Source organism: Cupressus sempervirens, chromosome 5 (assembly GCF_028749045.1).
Source record: "Cupressus sempervirens isolate cs-2001-9-10 chromosome 5, ASM2874904v1, whole genome shotgun sequence".
Lineage (NCBI taxonomy): Eukaryota > Viridiplantae > Streptophyta > Pinopsida > Cupressales > Cupressaceae > Cupressus > Cupressus sempervirens.
The window spans coordinates 373,787,780-373,808,471 of NC_143122.1; the positions used below are offsets into that span (position 1 = coordinate 373,787,780).

At 35.2% G+C, this 20,692-nt stretch overlaps 1 protein-coding gene across 3 annotated transcripts in view; it reads left to right on the forward strand.

The window, feature by feature from the left end:
* LOC149556303 (uncharacterized) overlaps window positions 1–11,345 on the forward strand; it is a 70,822-nt gene extending 59,477 nt beyond the window's left edge. For 2 of the 3 annotated variants that reach the window (XM_089830521.1, XM_089830522.1), the window contains exons 15-16: window positions 10,161–10,247; window positions 10,340–11,253. In XM_089830521.1, the coding sequence (XP_089686647.1) occupies window positions 10,161–10,247; window positions 10,340–10,429 (177 nt within the window). In that variant the 3' untranslated portion in view covers window positions 10,430–11,253. Of the gene's footprint in view, window positions 1–10,160; window positions 10,248–10,339 lie in introns of all 3 variants that reach the window. The other variant, XR_016364659.1, reaches the window with a different exon arrangement.
* The last annotated feature ends 9,347 nt before the right edge of the window (window positions 11,346–20,692 follow it).

Below are 20,692 nucleotides of genomic sequence, written 5' to 3' on the forward strand. Positions count from 1 at the left end.
ACAGGCAATCAGCTTAAGTAGCCAAGCAGGCAGCTGCAAGTAAAAAGGTTGCTCAAGAAACATCAAGAATTCTAGGAAGAGCTTGTGGAAAATGTGGATAGCCTTGACAAAAGAGACACAGAAGTTCACAACTATTCTGCATGGTGATGAGGGTTCACTGGTTCCTTTGGAACAATGGAGAGACTTGCTGGCAAAGGAGCTCCCTTACCAATATAGATGCTTACAAAGATCATGATTATGTTGAACACTTGGGAGCTGTTAATTTGTTTCTGTTAAGAAGTTGAAAGTTGTTGCTAAACAAATAATGTAATTAGGTGTTGTCATTTCATCAAAAGAATTGTAATCTCTATAATACTTTGTCTCAGTAATACAAAATCCTTAGTCTTGCAATCATTATTAGTGTATGTTTTGAGCTTTGTTTCACTTGCTGTATGGTTAAAATAGCCAAAATTGTCTCAAGTATCTTGTATTCAATTCCTTTCTTTATTTACATTACTTTGTTCATCAAGGGTGAATCAAGTTAATTAAAAAAATTCATTCTCTTTGTGTGGGTTCTTGGATAATTCTTTCAAGGAAAGATATGGTCATTTGATCACAAAAATAGTAGCTAAGTATTTGAATAGCAAGAAGGAGATAATTGACAGATTCATACTAGGTGTGGATTTAAAAGTTGTCTGGTAAAGTGATACATACATCTGGCATAAGCATCATTTGACTCCATACCCAATAGTAAGATGACTTTGATCTCATCTAAATACCTTACAATTTATTTTTCATATTTTTACTTTAGGTTAGACATCTCATAGATTACTTAGAAGGTCAAAATTGTATCCATATAATATGACCAATTTGCTATAATCCAATCGAGGTAGACCCACCTAGGTATTGCAGACCCTGAAGTGCAGGGAACAACAATCATATTAGGTTCATTCCGTTCATTGGCTCAGACTGATTGTTGACCTTTATCATAGAATCTAGCCTATTCTTATAGTCCAACAAAACCTATTGTTTTGAGTTCCTACATAATCAAAGCACATTCACTTTGTCCCATCCATTTCTTAACTAAAGCTTATGCTGATGCAAAGGAACTCCTGTTGGGTCTAATGTGTGCCATTTCTAATAACTATTTATGGCATTCGTTATTTCATCCTGATGTCTCTTAGAGTGTCTATAAGGCATAGTAATCACTTGTTTGGCACCCTCCAGCCTATGACATGCTCTATGCCTCTTAGGTGGCACTTTTTGAGGAATACTTCCAAACACCTTGCTATGCTTTGTTAATAATTTCTGCATATGTGGATGGTAGTTGTTCTTTTGCTAATTTGTGATTGTAGGCATGATAAAACACCCTGCTGCCCACTTTGGTTGTGTCTACGAACTCATGGTAATCATCCCTTGGTGCCACCAATCATGAGCAATACAATCCAGGTGTATTACCGCATACTTGATTTCTTCTTTTTTTATAGGATTGCACTGGAAATACATTTCTACTTTTGGACCCAAGCTCTAGCTGAAATCTTCACTGAGCTATCAAAGTAAGGAATTCTACTTTTGGACCAAAGCTCTAGCTGAAATCTTCCCCAAGCCATCAAAGTAAGGAAGAGTTAGCTTCCCAACCTTTTTCGGCAAATCATAGTGTTGTGCAATACCTCTAGTACAGTGTCTATGCTTCAATGTAATCCATAAATGATATAGCAGCTTGAAACTCTGGTCTGCCATTCCTCCAATCTTCTTGCAATTTTTTTTACTTGAAGCTTATCATCTACATGCGCTTGAGTCCTAGATGGAAAGATAGACTTAAAGAGGTCTAGAAGTTATTGTTCTTGTTCACTGGTCACTGATACTCAACAAATTTAAATTATGATGAACTTGATAAAACTTGAAACTGAAACTGAAAAGAATGAAACCCAACAATGAAGCCAAAAAAACCAAAAAACATGGAAACAGAAGATGGGAAAAAGTAAGGTGGGAAATGCTGCTAGAAACTATTGCCCTAATATAGTACACAAATAAAACTGAATACAATGTTAAAGGACACCAACCCTAAGGAGTCACCAAGCCCCTATTTAAAGAGGACCGCGCTTCCTGATTTGAGCACCCATTTAGTATTCAAAAAACACCCACGTTAAGAATATACAATATCACAATTCTTTTCCATAAACATTGCGCTTTACAAGTTCACATCATTGGAAGTTTACAGGCAAACTGTTACAAACTGAATACCTCCAATCTTAAGGTATTCTGTTCAGTTGATTGAATTGAAGAATGAATATAACTGTTTGTTTGATGACATCAAGTACCCCTGAAGACAACCCGATCTTTGGTGTACTGGATGTTGACTTCCTTTAGTTCAGTGTTTGTCAGTAACATGTTAATCTATGTCACAAGGTTCGAGTTTGAATTCGAGTTCAACAATTGTAAAATTTGGATGAAATTCGGCAAAGGTAAAATTAGAAAAGAAGTCAAAATTAAATTTGCCTTATATAATCTTTTATATAAAGTAATATATCCACAAAATTGACAAAATAGTTTGACTTTGCTAAATAATTAAACTAAATAACTCAATAGTATTTTAGAATAAAAAGGTCATAAAATTCAGATGAAGTTTGGAAAGGGTAAAAATTCGTTGAAATTCAAATTTCATGGATGAAATTTGTACCAATATTTTGACATTAAAATAGATAATTCTGAAATCTTTTAAAAATTAAAATAGATTTTGATTAACAATATTTGTTTTCCTTCTTGACACATCTGCAATCAATTGTTTTATGACCAAAGTAATTGCACAGAAGTTGCAATAACCATAAAAAGGATAAAACCTATGTCTTGTCACTCTTCTTGTAGGAGGATGTCATTGTGGATATCTTTCTTGCCTTTGAATTTATCAAATTCATCATATTTTTGATCCTTAATCAATTTAAACTTTTGATGAAACAAAACATGAAACTGAAACTGAAAGAAATGCAACTACACGATGAAGCGAATACACAAAACATATGTTGAAATCCAGGATGGGAAAAATCATGGTGAGAAACGCTGCTAGGATTGATCGTCCTAATCTTGCATGACAAACAAAACTGCGAATCAAAGGCCACCAACCCTAAGGGGTCAACAAACTCTTTTTTGGGATTACCAACTTTTCTTGATTTGAGCACTTGCTTAGTATTGAAAATGCATCGACTTTATGAATTCACAAATCACAACCGTTTTCAATAAATATTACACCATTGGAAAAGATTGGAAGTTTACAAGCGAATTGTTACAAACTAAATACCTCCAATTTTCAGATATTCTATTCAACTTTAATTAACAAAAGAGATCCGTGGATAAACATTTGCAAGCCTAACGCTAAATAGAATCACAAAATAGTCTTTAATCCCAAGCTGATTATCTAGCCATAGTACTTTTTTACCTAGGATACCGATTCATATGGAAATGTAGAGGCTTCCGCATCGGATGCGGACAGATGTGGGATGCTTCTAGAAGCCTTGCGGGTGCTGGCCAGAAGCCAGTTGTAGGCTCTCGGACTCTAGCTTCCAGACACATCCGAGAGCCTGCGGCTGGCTTCCGGCCAGCATCCGCAGGGCTTCTGGACGCATTCGAGAGCATCCACGGTCCCAACTGCCTGAAAAGTGGATAAAAAACATTTTAAAATGTTTTAAAACTCTTAAGTTTCCCAATAAACATGTGCTGTAATTGCGTTTTTAGGTTTTTTTGCTATGAAACCCTAAAAAGATCCTAAAGGTGAATATTGAAGCATTCACAACTCATTTTGGAACTTTGTTTGCACCTACAACCACTTCGCATTTGGTCTCTAGTTTTCATTGTCATTGTGAAGCCAAGCTCAGCATTTTCGAAGAGGGTCGATCAAAGAGGGAGAGATAGCTTTCTCAAAGGAGTTTAAATCATTCAAGGTAAGTGATCAATCCCATTCTTGAGTAATTTGATGAATTTTTTAGAGTTTTTGATGATTTTTTTCAAGTTTTCTTTTGAAAGATATGTAGAAGCAACTTTGGGTATCTATTTTAGTAGTTTTTTCTTACTTCTTTCCACTTGTATGCATGATGTGCATAGTTGTTAGCGCCTAATTAAAATTTATTTATTTTCTTATAGAATAGGTTGCAAAAAACTAGGCAAGAATGGATACTTGTGGTAGTGCTAGTCAAAGTTCAGTGGGGGGGCAAGGAGGGGAAGGGATTGATAATTTCAAAATTGATATAGGTTCTCCTTTGTGGAGACATACAACATGGATATCACAGGTTTCAAGAGGTGGCTCATACTATTGGAAGTGCATTTATTGTCAAAGTTACAAAGGAAAACCTTTCAATAGCTCATATTCCCGAGTGAAGCTTCATTTTATGTGCCTTGCTGGCAAAGGATTTGGAATGTGCAAAGGCAAAAATGGTACTAGGATGACTAGTGCAAAAATACTTTCATTTGTAAGAGAACAAGAAGCTGCTGATGCATTGATCAATAGATAAAAAAAAAGCTACTAACAAGGTCCTTCCTCAAAGAGCAAGCTGCATGCACCCATTGAATCAATTGCATCCTCCCGACACCCATTCATGGAAGTACCTGTGCCAGGAGAGGACGAGGAAGAAGTGGGTATTTCAACCCACAAAAGAGGCCCATTGCACACCGCATTTAAATTGGAGGCAAGAGACCGTGCTGATGAAGCTATTGCATATTGCCTCTATGCGAATGGGCCTCCTTTCAACTTGGTGAGATTGCCATATTGGAAGGAACTGGGGGCAGCAATCAAAGAATCACCAGCTGACTACACAAGCCCAGGGTATGAAAGGTGCGTATGACTCTATTGCAACAAGAGAAGATACATATAGAGAAAGACCTTCAACCAATCAAAAAATCATGGAAATAACTATTGTGTCAGATGGTTGGAAGGATATTGCCATTGATTAATGTGATTGCAGTTTCCCTCAAAGGGGCAATGTTTTTGAAGGCTATTGATTGTGAGGGGCAAGTGAAGGATTCCAAATTCATTTCTAGAATTCTCATCAAGGCCATTGAGATGGTGGATAGTGAGAATGTGGTACAGGTGGTCACAAACAATGCCAAAAATTGCAAGGGTGCGGGTGCTTTAGTTGAGAGTCGGTATGAGCATATTTTGTGGACCCCATGCACTGTTCACTCCCTTAACTTGATCATACAGAGGATTGACACTGAAGTAGATTGGGTGAAGAAAATATACGAAGAGGGGGAGGACATACAAATGTTTGTGACCAACCACCACATGTCACAATCCATTTTTAGAACATACTCCAAGTTGGAGTTGCTGAAGGTAAATTGATTTTTTAAAATTACTAAGTTTCATGGATTTGTAATTTACAAATTTAGTTAAAAATTAAAAATTATAATTATATTGTCAATTGACATATTGTTAACTTGCTTAGTTTGCTGAGACCCATTTTGCATCTCATACAATTGTTATGAGACGACTCCTCAAGGTAAAAGTTGCATTAAGCCAAATGGTCATCGGTAATCAATGGGGTGTATGGAAGATCTCAAATTCAAAAAGGGCACAAAGGATTAGGGATTTGATCTTGAGTGAGAGTTGGTGGGCTTGTGTGGCATATGTATTGGATTTCATCGAGTCCATCATGACTATGCTCCGTTTTGCTGATATAGATACACCTTGCTTGGGGGATGTGTATGATGGCATGAACATCATGGTTGAGAAGGTAAAACATTCTATACAAGCACATGAGAGTGATCCCACACAATGCGAAGCCTTATGCAAACAAGTGCAAGCAATTATCCACCATCGCTGGAATAAGATGACTACCCCATTGCACCTCCTTGCATATGCCTTATCTCCTAGGTACTATAGTGAGGAGGTAGTTGGTATGCCAGTTAGAGTTGCACCATTTGTGGATGAGGAGGTTTTTGAGGGGTGCCACAAAGCTCTTACAAGACTCTTCCCACTAGAAGAAATGCATGAAAAAATGAGGGAAGAATTTGGGTTGTTTGCTTCGGGGTTAAAGCATTCTCCATTTGCACTAAAGGACCAAAATAGAATGGGAGCTATCACATGGTGGTACATGTATGGTCAACCTTTCAAGCATCTTCAACCTCTTGCAATCAAAGTCCTATCACAAGTAAGTTTTTTATTTTGTTTTGTAAATTTGTTTTAAGCTTTTATGTTTACACTTGCATTCTAGAATTTAGTGTTTCACACATTCTTTAAAATTAATTTGCTTTTCATTTGTATATTTTGTGACAACTATCTAGGTTGTAGTTCTTCTGCTGCTGAAAGGAATTGGAGTACATACTCCTTTATCCATTTAGTGAAGCGCAACCAGTTGGGCTCCAAGAAAGTTGAGGACTTGGTCTTTGTCCACACCAACTTGTGTCTTTTGTCACGTAAGAATGATCATTACAAGGAAGGGGCAACAACACTTTGGGATGTAGCCCTTGAGTGTGCAGATTTGGATGCAACACTTCATGATCTTATTATAATTGGAGACGGTGATGATGATAGTGTGGCACATGGTGCATCTAGCATAAGTGGAACCATGTTTGGTTCAAATGATCTTTCAGCAGTTGGAGATGATGATGAGAATGTGGATTTTCTTGTGAATCCCTATGATTTAGAGTCACTCTGATTGATTGAATCTTCAATCATTAACTATGTTTTTGTTTTGTTGGAATCTTGAACATGACCTATTTGAACTTATTGTCTAAGACAATGCTAATGTTGGACAAGCACATATTGATATTCATATATCATATGAATTTTGAAATATCTTAAATTTTGATAAAGGGTTAAGTATCATATATTCATAGTCATACTATCAAATGTTCTGTTTTTGTATATTTCTTGCATTGCTTTGCATATATATATATATAGACACACACACACACACACACACGTTTCCTCCCGCATCCACATCCAAAAAAAAAAATTGCTGCATCTTGTATCCGCTTCTGGAATCCGCATCCAAATTGGTAACTTGGTTTTTTACTGTTTCGTTAACAGTGACATTCAAAACACTTCCATTATGGATAGAGTTTTCTTCTGCTTCATTATGAGTTATGTATTTACAACACCACACACTCATGCATCATTTCATTGAGCTCTTAGATTTCTTGTCAATGTCATCCATTGCTTTTGTGTGTCTCAGTCGTCAAGAGTTTGTAGAAGCAGAGATCTTCAAATTATCCCAACTACACTTGATTAATCCTGAATCGTACAGCCAAGTGACTTTTTCCCTAGAAAAATCATAGACCAATCATTGTACTGGTTTTCAATGATCTTTATACATTTGAAGCGCATTAAAATCATATTATAATCCCCCAAAAAAAAGTAATATATTTTTGTTAAAAATAATTCCAAAAACCTATGAAGCCCGGCAAAAACTCACAAAATGTACTAATGACTAAAAAATAGGGTTGATTCCAGGACAGAAGTGAAGTCAATGTGGAATCAGCGTGGAAAATATTTGTAATTTTGTCTCTTTAGTAACCTCTAAAAAACCCTAAACAGAGGAAGGGGAGGAGTGACGAGGGTTGAATCTATAATTAATATTGTACACTAATTTTAAAATAACTATTATGCACTATTATAGATGACCCTTTAACCTGGAACTTAAGCAGCAAACCCCTAAAGTTTATAATTAATATTATAAAATAGTCTCAAAATCTAAATTATTATTGACTATCAATATATATTAATAATATAGAATCAAAATATGGCAAAAAATGTTGATTATACATGACTAATCGGGAGGTGGCAATTGCAGCGATTTATTCTCCCCCAAATTGGGAATTTTTGGTCATCTTACAACGCTTTTCTTTTGCAATTTACTTGGCACTTGATCGGCAAAAAGAGATTGTTAATCAACAATCTTTTTGACAAACTAGCAGAAACACTAAAAGAAAAGGTGATGGGAAAACCCGCAAAAGTGACATGGTTCTCTGTGAAATTGATGCACAATGCTGAAGATGCAGCTGTGAAAGCTGGGTCGGAAGTGTTGCAATGTCCTGAAGTGTTGTAGAGGTGGGGAGTAGTGTGAGAGATAAGCGATTAAAAACAAAACTTTTCCCACTTTCTTCATTGAATATATTGTACAGCTTGATCGATAATATTTTTTTTTTAACATGGATTTTGTTTGTATAAATTTTAAATATTTAGATTGTTGCAATATGGAACAAAAGAAGAGTGCAACAAATCTGCCTTATTTATTTGTTGCAATATGATCTAAAAGAGCAAAGTAACAAAGTTTTGCCTTATTTATCTTTCAGGAAACAAAAATCCTCCAATAATTATTCTAATCCAAGTTACCTTGCCTTTTTAAAAATAAAGAGGACCTTCCTGAATCCTGAGACATTGATTTCTCCATGATATGCTGTCTTCCTCATAGTAGAGACGAGTAATGAGGGCTCCTTGACATGCCAAACATTTCTACAAAACAGCTTAAAGGACATGAGTCGTGAGAATACCACTTCCCGTTGAGTACATTGTTAATTGAATGAAAATAAATGCAGGTAAGTGCCTTGAAATTATACACACACATTCTGTTGCCGTGCTCAAGCTTAATGATATTTGGGGTGAAATCATCAACATATTATTGATGGTCACTCTGGCTACCTTGTCATTGAACACTGGTAATACATGCTGTTGATTGATTCCTTTTTTAGATCAGAAGTCTACCAATGCATTTTCCTCTCTGTAACAATGTTGAATATGATATTTTTGAAATGCTATTCAGCATGATCAAAGCCTCTTTCAATTTGTTTACTATTTTCCAATTTGTTGAGTGCTGATTTCTAAAGCACACCATTAAATCACCTTTGTTAATAGTGTTGCTAAGGTTGCATTTTTTAACCATCTGAGGGCAAAGAAGTAGAGCTTCAGTGTCTGCTTTGTTATTAGTGCTAGGATGAAGCCTTTTTGCCACTGCTTTTAAGACCTTTCCAGAGGACTCAGGGATGACACAGGCAGCAATCAAAGGGCCTGGGTTATCTTGAGACGTGCCATCAAAATTTAATATCCATATGCCAGGCTGAGGTGGTAATCATTTGACTTGTCAGTGATTAATCAAACCAAGAGTTGATTTGGAAAGCTCATGGATGGGAGGAATACCGACACAATTACAGAACATTTAATATTTGAGTACCAACTAGAGATTTTTTCCTTCATGTATTTGAACTGATTAATTTTTTTTTAAAATTAGGTTATTTCAAAAAGATCTATGAACTTAAATACTTTGCTATATATAACCCTAATTATGGAAACACATTCTGCTACCAAGACACTAGAATCTACCGAATCAACCGGTGCCACCAAAGCTTATTCTGCTTATGGGTATCGATCCGAAGCTTCCAGACCAACTCAAGCTATTGGTGTTACTTTGCAAAATGCTTGTGATAAGGGTATTGATAGGCAACCTCACTCTCCTGGCTTTGCAATCTCAGATTCATCATTAAATTCTAGATCTCGATTCAAACAGGAGTGCACCTACAATCTTCATTGTGAAGTAGGAAACTTTGACCCTTGATGGAATTAGTGTGCATAAGTTCACAGCATCCCCTTCAATTTTTCATTGTTATGCATAAATATTTAGGGAATGCTGGTAAATGGATTTGAAATTTCAACCTTTACTTGCTTTTTGGTCAGTATGTTTCATTTTCTATTGCATGTGTTCAATTAGTTTGAAAGGCAGGTGTCTAGATGTGAGAAAGAACCTGTAAATACAATAATAAGAGCAAGCCAGTGACGATTTGAATGCGAGGTAAAGCAAATACAAGATATAAGCTTAATAGAAGGACTAATTTTTTTCTGGTTTTCCTGATCTATTATGAAAAGAACCTATGAAATGAATTTTAAAATTTACATTGTCTCACAAATTTGTTTGTTTAAATGTCTCTGTGCATGGTTGGCATCATTATCAGATAAATAATCCATGTTAGAAGAATGGTATGAACCCAAATCTGTGGTTAGGTAGACTGACATTTGACAAACTAACACCAATCTTCAAATTAGTGATTTGTTAAAATTTGATTTGGCAATACAGTAAACTTTTAAGTAGTTCAAGTTTGGATGTTGCATATTGAATAAGAAATTTTACAATGCTAGGATGATACAAGATAATAATTTTAAATTATATGTTAGCTTACGTAATGCTAAATTTCATTGGCAGGTTTGTTATTATGGTCAGCACTATCATTGCTTTGCTTATAGCTTTGAGCATGCAAGATGGGTCATGTATGATGACAGGACTGTCAAGGTAACATCATTAGTACACGTGAAAATGAAAGGGAATGATTGTTATTCCTACTTTTGTTTTGTTGACTATTTGCAACTTGACACTAAATGCAGGTGGTGGGTGGGTGGGATGAGGTAACTGATTCATGCCGAAGGGGCCATCTACAGCCACAAGTCCTTTTCTACGAGGCAATAGATAATTGATAAAGCTGATTCGTATAATGCAAGATACTGTCAAATTACTCATATGCTTCTGCACAAGTTCATTCATACAAATTAAGGAGGTGGCTGGGTGATTATGGTTTGAATGGAAATATCTCTGCTTCAACCTCAGAGCAGGGTATATGCATAGTGGGGATCAGGAGAAGTTATTGATATTTAGGTACCTGGTTGCATTGTACCTAAAATGTACATGCACCCTGAAGTGAAGCTGCAGGATGGATCTTATATTTATGTAAGATAATTCTCAACTGGGATTATTTTACCAAATAGAATCTGTATCACTTGCTATATGATTTGATCAAGATGGAATTAGAATGGCATGGTGGATGACAAAGCAATTTCTTGTAATGGAAGTGGGAGTTTAGGAAGGAAAGATAATGGCAAAGCAATTTTTTAAAAGCTAGCCACTAACTGTACCGAGAGAGATGAGTTATTTCAAAGGTTGCAATTGCTCCTTTTCTAGGAGGCATTCAGGAGGATCATATGTTTCAAATAACGTGTTCTTTCGTAGAGGCTACATGGTTTGTTCTTATCTTAAGTAAAAATAAAGAATATCAGCCATTCTTTTTGAGTCTGTATATTTAAACCTTATTTTTTGACTGAATCATGTTGCATAGATCAACACAGAATACAGAATTGTTCACATTTGAACTTTGAGTTTAGGAAGACCTAATTCTACATCTTATGATTAATATATTGTATGTTGCAGTTTTTGCCTTACAAGCATGATGAAAATGTAACATTGTCTACATGAAGAAAGCTGATGCAGCTGTGCCAAACTTCATGCAGGTGCTTCAATTTTTCAATACTTGTGTTCATGTATCAAATATATTGTCTACATATGCTTGTCCAAATTTTTATCGGCACAAATCAAAATATATAAACTAGTTTTGCTCCATCATTCAATGGAACTACTTGATATGATTAATCCACCTCTATTGAAATGCCGGAATGTCAGGAGATGGCTAAAGTTTTTAATGAGAATGTGCCATGGTCATTGCTTTTTCGAACCAGAAGTCTCCTCTCACCTCTGAGACACAAGATGCAAGACATCAGAATTCATCAGATTTGCATGTTCATAAATTTGTGTATTGTATATGATGATTGTTGCCTCAACTTAGAATATCACACTTTATACCTTTAAAAATATATGCATTTTCAGATCTTAGTTAGTCACATTTTCAAACGGGTTATTATCAGAAATTGGATATAGAAATTTCATTAGAAGAAATCTTGAGGGCTTAGTTTAATTTGATATAATAAATTTCTGAACAACAAATTTTGTTTTGTAATGTTAAAGATCTTATTCAAATTCTGTTATAGTTGTTTTGCCACACTAAATTATAGAATGTTTCTCAATGGAAATGTACCTGGTTTGTACTTAGTCTGGCTGGGTCTGTGACCTGGTTCGGCCTGGGTTTTGCCCAGACAAACAAGCCTGTCTGGATTAGAACCCTAGCCAGAGAGGTGAACTGGATTTAAACCAGAAACTGGTCTGAACCCTGGCCGGACCAGTGTCTCAGGCAGGTGAACCAGACTTAAAAGGTATTTTATAATGGCTTCAAGATGGCTTATAAATGCGTATCCTATTTGGATGCCTGTTTGTCTGCTTTTCCAAACATGACTTGTATCTGCTATGAACATAAGTTCAATTATTTGTTATTTTTAAGATTTATTAGCAAGGGTTCGGTTTAGGTGCTCACACCTTGTACAATTTATTGAATAAGGTCTAACAAGTACACAATCGGATTTACAATCTAATACATTGTCCTCTAAAGGACGAACTGTGGGACTATCCCTTGCACCATGCGCTCCGGAACTAAGGTGCCACTTGGGGGATCTGGCCCTCGATCTCTGTAGAGAGAACAGAATGTGCTTCACATTAATATTGAAACATGAAAAATGATTTTTCAAAATTGACATTGCACTTTATTCAATACAGAGCTATATAATAAGACAAATTACATACAGCTGCTGGGTAACTCATGGTGGTTTGGTTCTTCCCCAAGCTTTTATAATTTACCCTTAACGATAGGTTTTTTCTTGAGTTGCTGGCTTCATTCATAATTTAGCTTATTTTAATCTCCAGTTGGAACTTTTTATCAAGAGTGTTTCAGTTTCCTTATTTCCTACGTCTGAACATGAGCATGCAATAAGTTTGGTAGCATGCAAGCCACTCGTTTCACCACTTCAAAACTGGATTGAATTCACCATGATTATGCATTCAATTTGTCTGTGAGACTTATTTTGTGGAAGTTTTCCTCGAAGCTTATGAACTGAAATGAATATATATCTTATTTTTGCGAGCATCACCAAAAGCATTAGTCCTCTTGTTGATTGAAAATGCTCATGTTCATTCACAGCTTGTAGTAGTGACAGTGTGCACGAACACACTTGATACACTGTTATGGATCTGGGTCATAAAATAAGAACACACTAAAACGTGAGTTTATGGATCTGACTAATAAAATAAGAACACACTAAAACATGAGTTTTGTATGCCATTCAAATGCTCTATAAAGTATTTAGATCAGGATCCTGGGTTTGCACGGCAGGAATATACAGCAAGTTGTTCACAGGTCACCACATATTGACCCATTTAATGTATTTCTTTGAACTGTATCTGTGTTTTTCAAACCAGACTTATATATGTTCTAAAAGTAGATTGTGAACGTGGTTTAATCTTAATGGATGATATATAATGAATGAATATGTTATGTGAACTTTCATGTTTGATATAATTTCATAATATTGCAAATGTTGTATTGTGAATGGATAACTTATCTTGATATACAAACCTGCAGCTTAAGGATTAATCGTTAGCCCAGAACTGAAGTGGAAGGTTCCTGCGACTCATGAATAATTTAGAGAATGCCGACTGAATGCAATTTTTGGGAAGTTCTGCTGACCTGTGTCTTATAAGATTAAATGAACTATAAACTTATAAAATGCTTGCAAAATGTCTGGGTGAAGATTCATCAAAATCATTATAAACTTATAAAATGCTTGCAAATGTCTGGATGAAGATTCATCATAATCATCATAAAATTTGGGTACCGATTTCAAGTCTATCAAATAGCGCATTGGGATGATATTGAAAATTTATGAAGTCCAAAGGCTTGAATTTGCTAGCAACATACATAAGTTGTGTTCCAATAATTCATTCATAGCGATTCGTGCACGTTCATACTACCTTCTTGCCAAATGAATAAGAGTCCGAACAGGATTGTGACTCGTGTTAATTTAGTTGTTTTCAGTTTCATATTAAAACCGTTTTCAATGTTAGGAAGGGAATTGCCGAGTGTTTCTAACAATATTTGAGATGCAATTAGCCAGTTCTATCGCACTATGTATAACGTCTAGGTTTACCAGAGTTGGGAGATATCCCTCATATGTGATACAACTAGAATCTTTCTTTGATTTCTGACTAATTAGGGAAGCTATTTCTATTATCTTATGTACTGTTGAAGATGAAAAAATTAATAGTTTTTAACGTGCTAAGATTACTTGTGATCCAAGGTTACATTCCCTCTCATTAAGGGCCGCCTGAGATGGCGTAGTCCTCTTAGACTCAGTTTCATTTATTTAGCATTAGTTAGATTGTTCGCTGCTTTCATAGATTAATTGTAACGCTTATTCTTTATTGAATGCATATAATCTGTCAATGAAATTAATAGTTTAGATTGAAAAGTGAAACTACAGCCCAGTGACAACATTGCACTACTCTTAACCACTCTGGAGATAATTTAGTTACCTGCAGCAACTGCTGTGTAGACATGCTTTACATATCAAAACTGTTGGTGTTTCATTTAATTATTGAACTAAGTTAATATTAAGAGAAGGTGAGGTGACATTTTCATATATTTGTATTCGTAGTCATTTCCTCTGAATGGGTTGGTAAAGCTCTATATGGATTTTAATGAATTGACGTTCATGTATCAGATTCAACAAAAAGTATAGTAAATTAAAGAATGGACACAAAGCACGAAAGACATGAATCATCTTATTAGTGTCCATGTGAACCCAAATGTTCTATCTTGATAGAGAAATATACGTGCCAATTCAAGAACTAAACTATGGAAGTTATAATGAAAACGTATTAACATAAATGATACTATGAAATTATAGTAACATGCATGTTATAAGAAAATGAATTAAGATACGTATATTATAAACTTGTAATAACATGCAAATTATATCCTTCTTATATCCCTCTTTGTATGACAATTTCTCCATCTTCCTCTCCCTCACTCTATTGCAAACATTACATGATCCTCTTGGTATTGGAGTTCGATTATCTTTTTATTCAAATGTCTTTATGATGGTCATGTTTGGACCCATATTAGTTAATCCCTGGTTGATTCAATGCTTATCTTTCTATTCAAAGGTCTTTATGTTGGTCACATTTGGACCCGTATTAGTTAATGCTTGGTTGATTTGATGCTACATGGACAACAAATTGAACCACAAGCATTACATAAAATTATGCAAAAAAACAAACAGTTTTTAACTAATAGATCATTCATATCTCTTTGGCGTACCCAATACACACTAAGGTGCAATTGTTAGTTTATATATTCATCAAAAGTTTATACATATTATAAATAAGATCACCTACCTATTATACCTTGGACACAAACTATTTTCATTGTCTACCTTTTGCATTTTGTTCTGCATTTTCCATAGAACAAATAAATTGATATTACAATTTTTTCCAGCCACAAATTTATATCCAAACAATAATATTGTCAACTATCATCTTTTTAATGCATTTTCTCAAATGTGTATGTGTCCAAAAGTTAAAAGATAACTATTTTGAATAATTTGATCCATCATATTGAAATTCTAGAATAAGAAAGATCTCACATTTTCTAAGTTAGATAATGTGCAAAGAAAAGCTTTTTATATCAATTGATTGAAATGAAGTGGTAAGGCTAGACTTAAAATCTTTCATATGAACAATTTGATAGGAACTTTCTAAAGTTGTTACAAGTCTTCACAAATATTTTTTTATAGGAGGTATCTTCAAGAACAAACATGAGTTTTGTAGACAAAAAGTTATTGGTATGCTCAGTTTCATATAAATCTAATAGAAAATTTGAATTGATGCTTTGAGAAATTAGATTGGATGTGAATATTATAATATTAACACACATAATATATCTTATTTAATTATTACGTAATACAAAAATAGTATTTATAAAAATAATATTATGAGTGAGAAGAGTGAAAAATTCATAAATGAAAATGGTGAAAATTTATATTAAAAACTACTATAAATGTCTATTTATGTTGGACTAAATGATATATAAAGATAATTAAAAGTCTTATTACAAATGTATTGTATTAAATGTATATATAAAATAATAAAATGACAATGATTTTTCAAATTTATTTTAATAATTGTTTTATATTGAACTAAATTTATAGAGACACATTCAAAATTCAGGTGAATTGAAGTTCATGATAGATATCGCAATGAGAAACCTTTCTAAAACCTAATATGGATTTAATCTGAACATAGATTTATTGTCTAGAAGTTCATTGATATCTAGAAAACTAAAAAGCTATCTCACACTTGGTATAACATGTAATCAGTGACAGGAGGAAACTTTTAGTTAACGATATAAATGGATTATTGTGTGTACTAATTTAGGTGTCTAGCTCATAGGGGTCACATGGAAGTCCTAACTTCATCTCTCTTTGAATGATTTATTGTAAAGTGACAGTTTCAGAATTCGCAAGACAAATGTGAAGTTTCGTCTTGGCCGATCCTACATTAAGAAGGATTGAAACAAAGCAATTAACATGAACATGAGTGGAAAATGAATTAGGATAACTTTACTATTAGCTGAAGCTCAGCAGTTAAATATTTCTAAACATGAGCAGTGGTGAAAGAATACCGTTTACCAGGGTCGTTAATTGTTCCTCTAACAATGTATCCTTTTCTCAAGAGCATTTTGACAAGCCAAGAGACAGTAAATCCTCCAGCCCCTGTTACGCACACACTCTCCATCTCTATCTTCTCCTATAAATATTCAATTCTTGATGATCTTGTGTTCTGCCACTGGAGAGAATTTGGATCTGTTCAAAAACTCCAAAAGCTCATTTTGTGTACCAAGCAACTCGCAACACAATCCAATCAAGTTATGTCTGGTTGGACGGAGAAATAGCGTGTGGAAAAGAGATTTGGTGACTGGATACAATCCTTACAATATAGATTAGACATTCAGATCAGTCATCTGATGTGAAAACCATTTTCAGAAAGTTGTTTACTGGTGTGAGACAAATTCCAGTTACAAGCAATTTCACAAGGAAAACATATCGACTAATTACATCAACTTATACGATTCGATAGTGTCAACTAGAACACATAGAGAATATATTATGTAATCAAATGACACGTTATCATCCAATAGTAATTGATCATACTAATCCAATCAACACATTTCCTGATTGAGTCGGTGAGGAAATAAATTCCTTTTCATTGTCTAATGAGCAAATCAACTTCCAAGTCATCAATTATCAAGAAAATCTGCTAGTAGACATCGATTTTGCATCTTCATGATATATCTTGAACCGCAGACCAAAATTTTACTCCACCAAAACTCCCTAAAGAGTATACCGGACCTCTATCTAAAATAGTTTTCTATAAATACTATCTGCAACCAGTCTTTAGTAAAATTTCTGTAACTTCTTCGATTCAACTCATAAACACATGCGATGACAAACATAGCATGTAGATTCACCAAACATCATCTCATAAGATTCGTAGGCCTAAGTACAAAAAACTGTATCTTTACCGAAACTCTTTCAACACTGATCGTCAACATGAATACCGTTTGATAGACATATATGTTTACATCAATGACAAAAGATTAATGCCAAACAACAACAATTCATAATAGAAATCTCCAACAATCTCCCAACAGAGGTCAGCAGCAATGTTCTCTCAAACATGGAGGAGATGTTATTAATCATCTTTGCACACAATTGGACACTATATTATATAAACTCTCACTAAGTACTACCCCCATAACAAATAAAAGTTCAATTGCAAATGTAGGAAGATTGTTTCTGTCTTTGAGGAAAATCTAAATTGCTCAGCATATTTATGGTAACAAAAACAAGGTACCCCACTTCAAATCTCCTGTCTTTTACTGATTCATTCCCTCAAATCAATTCAAATGGCAGAAATAGAGTTATTAGCTTTCAAACTCAATTCCTAATCAACCATGGCAAGGTAGTCCCCTACCAAATTGAATGCCACAAGGGGTATGGCCAAACTCAATATCAAATTGTCTTCTATAATAAGACAAACTCCTCAAAATTGATGCCCACAACCATGTAGGCGAAATGATAGTGATGACAATCCAATATGTTTTACCCGCAACAACAACAAAACTTAAACCAATAGCCCCTTCTAATGGCTAATGTAGTGCCTCAACACCAAGCTATTTTTCCGAATCAAAACACACTTGGTGCTACACAACACAGAGCACCATAATTGCTTGCTCAACTTGCATCCAATCCTAACAACGAGCTTGTTCATTAGGCTTATTCCAATGAGACCATAGAGTATTTAACCTATATAGCTGGAATGAGTGATGTCCACCTTTTCTAAGAAAAGTTTCTTGTTTTAATAACATTTCAAATTAAAGAGCCATCTAATAATGAATTGATAGCAGAAGTCTATCAACAGTAACAACTTGAACACACCTAACCATATGTTGAAATGACTAGCAACAAACCACCCTTTCTAGAGAGTTTGGTGACCCAACAATACCACCTTTTCAAGATGTACCAATTTATCCCAAGTTCATGTAAAGACCACTTTTCTCAATAAGTGCCATGTCATTAAAAGTAACAAAAATATTGCAAAGTCGATTATACAAGTCTTAGTCTTTCAATTTCCAAGACTAGTCAAACATATATTTAATCATCATTTACACTTTCAATTTCATTCATAAAACTATTCTTTTTTCAATGAACTTCTAATTCCATTTTCTAACATGAAAGAACATTTAAGCATGGCAATAATCACGTGACATAAAATGTAAAATTATCCAATCACATGTCTAAATAGATAAACAAAATGGTTTTATAAGATGAACATCAGAACTTGGGTCAACACATCCGACCAAGTTAAAAGGAGTCAAAATAATGTCTCACTAACAGATACTAAAATAATGGAGTCAACAAAGTGGGCTGTGATAGTTCATATTGCAAGAGTTTTGTCTCAAGTCTACAGAAAGAGAAGGGTCCTCAAATTTTGCATGTCAGTGTAATTTTCTATCATCATCTTGGTGCATCTATAAATGTCAATGATCAATGAGGCAATTATTATACTTCGTAACTATTAAACATAAATCCAAACCATCTTGCAACTAGTCGATAATCTACTCTTAAACTAGATGGGAGTATTTGAATACTTGGTGATTGCTTTGAATTTATAGAAATACCTTGTCGACTTTTTTTTATTTTGCAACCCAAGGCCAATTTAGGGGGTTATTTACTAATCCTTGGGTGACTAGTAACATAATCATTAGCTGCCACTTGTATGTGAGTTGGTATGTACCTTGAGGTTTACTTCCTTGAGGTCACAGGTTCGACTCCCCTTTGTAGTGGAGAAAGGCTGTAGGCTAGTTTCCCTTATGGGACTTTCGTGCTAAGTATTTGCTCCATTGGCCTGGGGTATAGGATTGGACTTTTCCCCCAAAGTTTTATATAAGATTTAGTTTTCTCCCATTCATCGTTCCCACCATCGCTGGGGCCAAGTTGTTGGGGCCACGTCCACTCGGCCTATTTCTTCCATTGATAGATTGGGGGTTAGGTTTTCTACTTTTGTTGATGGTGGCAATGCTACCTCTTTTATGGATGTGACAACTTTTGAAGGTAATGTCCATGGATTGGGGGTTCCGTTTGTGGATCGTCCAATTTTTTCCTCGTTTGTGCTTCCTGTCTCGGTTAGCAATCCTATCCAGTTGGTGTTGGCCAAACCCTGACACGAGGGTTTTGACCTTGCATTTGAATCTTTTTCTCATATGCCTTTTTGGGTCAGGGTCCTGAAATTTCCCCTTCACCTGTGGTTGAATTCGGTTCTTGAAGCTGTGGGAGATGCCATTAGTGACTTCCAAATGGTGGATTTTAAATCTTTTGATATTCTGCATACTACTTACGCTTGCATCCTCATGGTGGTTGATACTTCGAAGGGCCTCCTCGAGAAGATCAACCTTGAGGTCCCTAATGGTTCCTGGATTTAGACTCTAGACTATGAAAGAATTTCTTTCTGTTGTAGGGCCGAGACTGGACATATTGTTGCGCATTGTCCTATGGAAATGATGAAATCAAAGAAAAACCTTCTTGGTGGTCCAGGGCTTTGGTTCAACATTACTCTATCCTTAAAGACTTTGCTCCTATGGATTCCCCTATGTTTGTGGTTGCTGAAGGTGCCTATAGCTCTGCCCCGTCTGACTAGGCTATTGGTCTGTTGTTGGATGTGGCTACCACGGTTGCCCCTCCCTTTACGGGTCGAGTTCCAGTGGGTAATTTTTCTAGTGTGGTTTTGCCAGTTTCTTCGGTTGGGTCAAATGCCAATGCTTTGGTTTGGGAGAAGGAGGCTTCTCTGGTGGAGGAAGGTTGGACAAAGGTTAAAGGAAAAAAATATAAACGTTCCCAACAGTCCTCTAATCGAATTCTTAGATCTCACTCTTTTGGGATTAAAGGGTCCTAAATGGTTTTATTGAGTTTACTTGGTGGCGGAAGTGTTTGTGTTATCTGTGAGGCCACCCTGGTCACCTTATTTTGGTTGGTGACCTGTTTCACCTTTGGTCTGTCATATCTTTTGTTCGAGCTCCATTGAAAATATTTTGACGTGTAAAGGGTTTTAGGCACCCTTCAAAACCTATTTTCCTTAATAAAAAACATAATCATTTCGAATGAGATTGTGACCAAGAAATTGGTCATTTATTCTCTATCTTAACTTGATATTGACATAGAAAAAATTATATGGTTTATTCTAGAAAGATGAGGACCAATATTCTCACCAAATGCTCATGACAATGGAGAGGAGCACTATGATAGATATCCAAGATGAAGATGAAATTCTTGTTCATATTGTGTAAAATTCTTATGATTTGAATCCGTAACAAGAGGAGCTCCTATCTTGCACAACTTATCCACTTCATAATCTCTTGTGTTTTGAGAACACATCTATATCAAGCATGTTTTATTATACCATGCCAC